Here is a 2,538-nt window from a genome sequence, read left to right as displayed (position 1 = left end):
AAATTATTTCATTAATTGGACTACAGCTTATGAAACAGACAACAAATTTTTGAGAGCCAATTAGTGCAGAAGCTCGCTTGGCTTTAACGATACGGTAAATTAAAAATGTAGGATGATTAGCTAGTAAAATGGTTTTACAGTGGACAAGGTATAAATAAATAACTACTTACGAAATTTTTACAGATACTTAGCTACTGGAGATTCTCTGAAGTCAACGGCTTTAGCCTTCCGAATTGGGATATCTACTACATCAAAAATAATTCGAGAGACATGTAAACTCATATGGCTTAACATGCAACATAAATTCTTTACTCCTTCTCAAGAAAATTGGCTATACGTTGAGGAAAAATTTGCACAACGCTGGAACTTTCCACACTGTGTTGGTGCATTGGATGGAAAACATGTTGTCATTATGGTAAGTATATTTCTTCATAAGCAATATGAGTCAAGATGTTACATTGAGTCGTATTAAAATTAATTGCCCTTATGAAAATTATGTTTAACTTTTATATCCCAAATTTATATTCTCATTCAAAATACTTTAAGTAAAAAAATAAAATAAATACCTCAAAAATAAATATTTGAAGGAACGTGTGTTAGAGATATCCTTACCTAGCTTAAATTCAAGTTTTTATTCTGCCATTTAAATTTATTTATTATATCTGACATAAAAACAAAATTATATATTGGTGTGAATTAATTAGATAATTGGTATAAATTAATTTAATCCTCGGAAATTTACAAATTGGAGCACTGTTTTTGATAGCTAAATAACTGAAAAATTTTACGAATTAACACATTTACAAATATTTTTATAGATAATAAAATTTTTACTTTTTAAGGCTCCAGCGAATTCTGGATCAACATTTTATAACTACAAAGGACAGCACAGCATCGTTCTCATGACCTTGGTATCGGGAGATTATAAGTTTCTGATGGTGGATATAGGAGCTCAAGGTCGTCATAGTGATGGAGGTATCTTTAAAAACTCCGAAATGGGTCGTCGATTTAGTGCAGGCCTAATAAACTTGCCTTCTCCAAATATTATTGACCCAGCACACTCGTACGCATTTCCATGTGTAATCGTCGGAGATAAAGCTTTTCAGCTGAACACCTTTACTATGTGGCCGTACCCAGGACGAAACATTACTCCAGAAAAACGAATTTTCAACTACAGATTGTCCAGGGTACGAAGAGTAGTTGAAAATGCATTCGGTATCATGACAGCACGATGGAGAATCTACCATAAGCCTATGAGCACATCACTAGCTACAACCGAATCAATTGTACAAGCTACTGTTTGCCTGCTGTTACGTCCCGAGGGTCGCGGCCGCAACGCGGTGCTCGGACCTTTTCGCGGGGCTAGGTCGCTTTGTCGAGTCGTTGAACCGAGAGGCTCTACTCGGGGATACCCGCGACCGAGGTAATTCGCGATCCGGATTTCCGTCACCAATAAGTTGATCCGATTCGAATTCTCACCGGGAGGTCTGAGGTATGAGGTTCCTCACGCTCGGCTAAAAGATATCGCTCGAATATTTCCTCAACTTTGGTGCAGTAGTAGCACTCGAAGGCAGGGCGGTAGTCGGCTAAGACCCTGTTACAGTCGGAACACGTTTTGAATTCCGTCCGCGGACCGTACTGCACGAAGTGCCAAAGAACGCCTTCGAATTCTTGTCGAACGGTTTGATAGTTTTTGAGCTGACAGTAATCGCAAATGCTCACATCCGTAGTTATACGCCGAAAAAATATCGAATATACGCACACACCGGTCATTAGCCACGTTTTAAGCGGGGTAGGGGCATGATTATCCCCGGTCCACGGCGGATAGTCGAAAGTCAAGGACACATAGGCGGGTGAACTGTCTTCGTTTGCGTTTTGTTTAATTCTGTTTAACGGGGTAATTAACAAGTAATCGTTGCGGAACGCTGCACAAATTGGTTTATTGCAAAGGGATCGAATGTACGCACGCATCGTTCGTAGTTCGGAGGGGGCGAGAGGAGGGGACGTACTATACGGAGCGCGTTTAAATGTGTACATTGGGTACATGAGAGTTGTGTTATACCCTGTCTAATGGTGATTAATTTGTGAAATGGCGATGATAGTGGGCTCCGTTTCGAGGTATAACTGTCCTCCCTCGTTCTCTTACAGAGTTCGTCACGTCGCGGGTTATATCAGTACACGTGGGACATGTCGCGGGTCCTTGGATTTCTCCGATCACGACGTCGCACGAGTCGCACTCTTCAAGTTTGTAACGAAATCCGATATGCAAATAATGCCTAACCAAGAGGTTGTACTGGCTGCGCTCCTGCGGCGTCAAGTCACGATAACACTCCTTGCAAAGGTAGTGTCTACTGTTCCGGTTTTGATGGCACACGACGAAAACACAAATCGCGCGGGACAACCAATTTCTACGCACGACTCTAGTGATTGACGAGGGGAGACGGCGCGCGGAGGAGCGCGGTGGCGTTCCACTCATGCCGTCCTCTTATCGTTAAGGGCGTCGTCACTTACCTTTAGTCGAGCTCCAACGAATGACCT

General features: G+C 41.8%; 1 protein-coding gene across 1 annotated transcript; it reads left to right on the top strand.

Annotated features, from left to right (window-relative positions):
* The first annotated feature begins 292 nt into the window (after positions 1–292).
* Positions 293–1,427, top strand: LOC139820866 (uncharacterized). The gene is made up of 2 exons (XM_071791452.1): positions 293–415; positions 843–1,427. The coding sequence occupies exons 1-2, from the start codon at positions 293–295 to the stop codon at positions 1,425–1,427; spliced, it is 708 nt and encodes a 235-aa protein (XP_071647553.1).
* The last annotated feature ends 1,111 nt before the right edge of the window (positions 1,428–2,538 follow it).

The sequence above is a fragment of the Temnothorax longispinosus genome, chromosome 10 (assembly GCF_030848805.1).
Source record: "Temnothorax longispinosus isolate EJ_2023e chromosome 10, Tlon_JGU_v1, whole genome shotgun sequence".
Lineage (NCBI taxonomy): Eukaryota > Metazoa > Arthropoda > Insecta > Hymenoptera > Formicidae > Temnothorax > Temnothorax longispinosus.
This window is presented reverse-complemented; position numbering and strand designations above follow the sequence as displayed.

What these genes read in the sequence shown, in the direction of transcription:
- LOC139820866 (XM_071791452.1), top strand. Translation starts at nt 293, where the DNA reads ATGCAACATAAATTCTTTACTCCTTCTCAAGAAAATTGGCTATACGTT. An exon ending in GAAAACATGTTGTCATTATG is followed by an intron (nt 416 to 842) that starts GTAAGTATATTT and finishes TTACTTTTTAAG; the next exon opens with GCTCCAGCGAATTCTGGATC.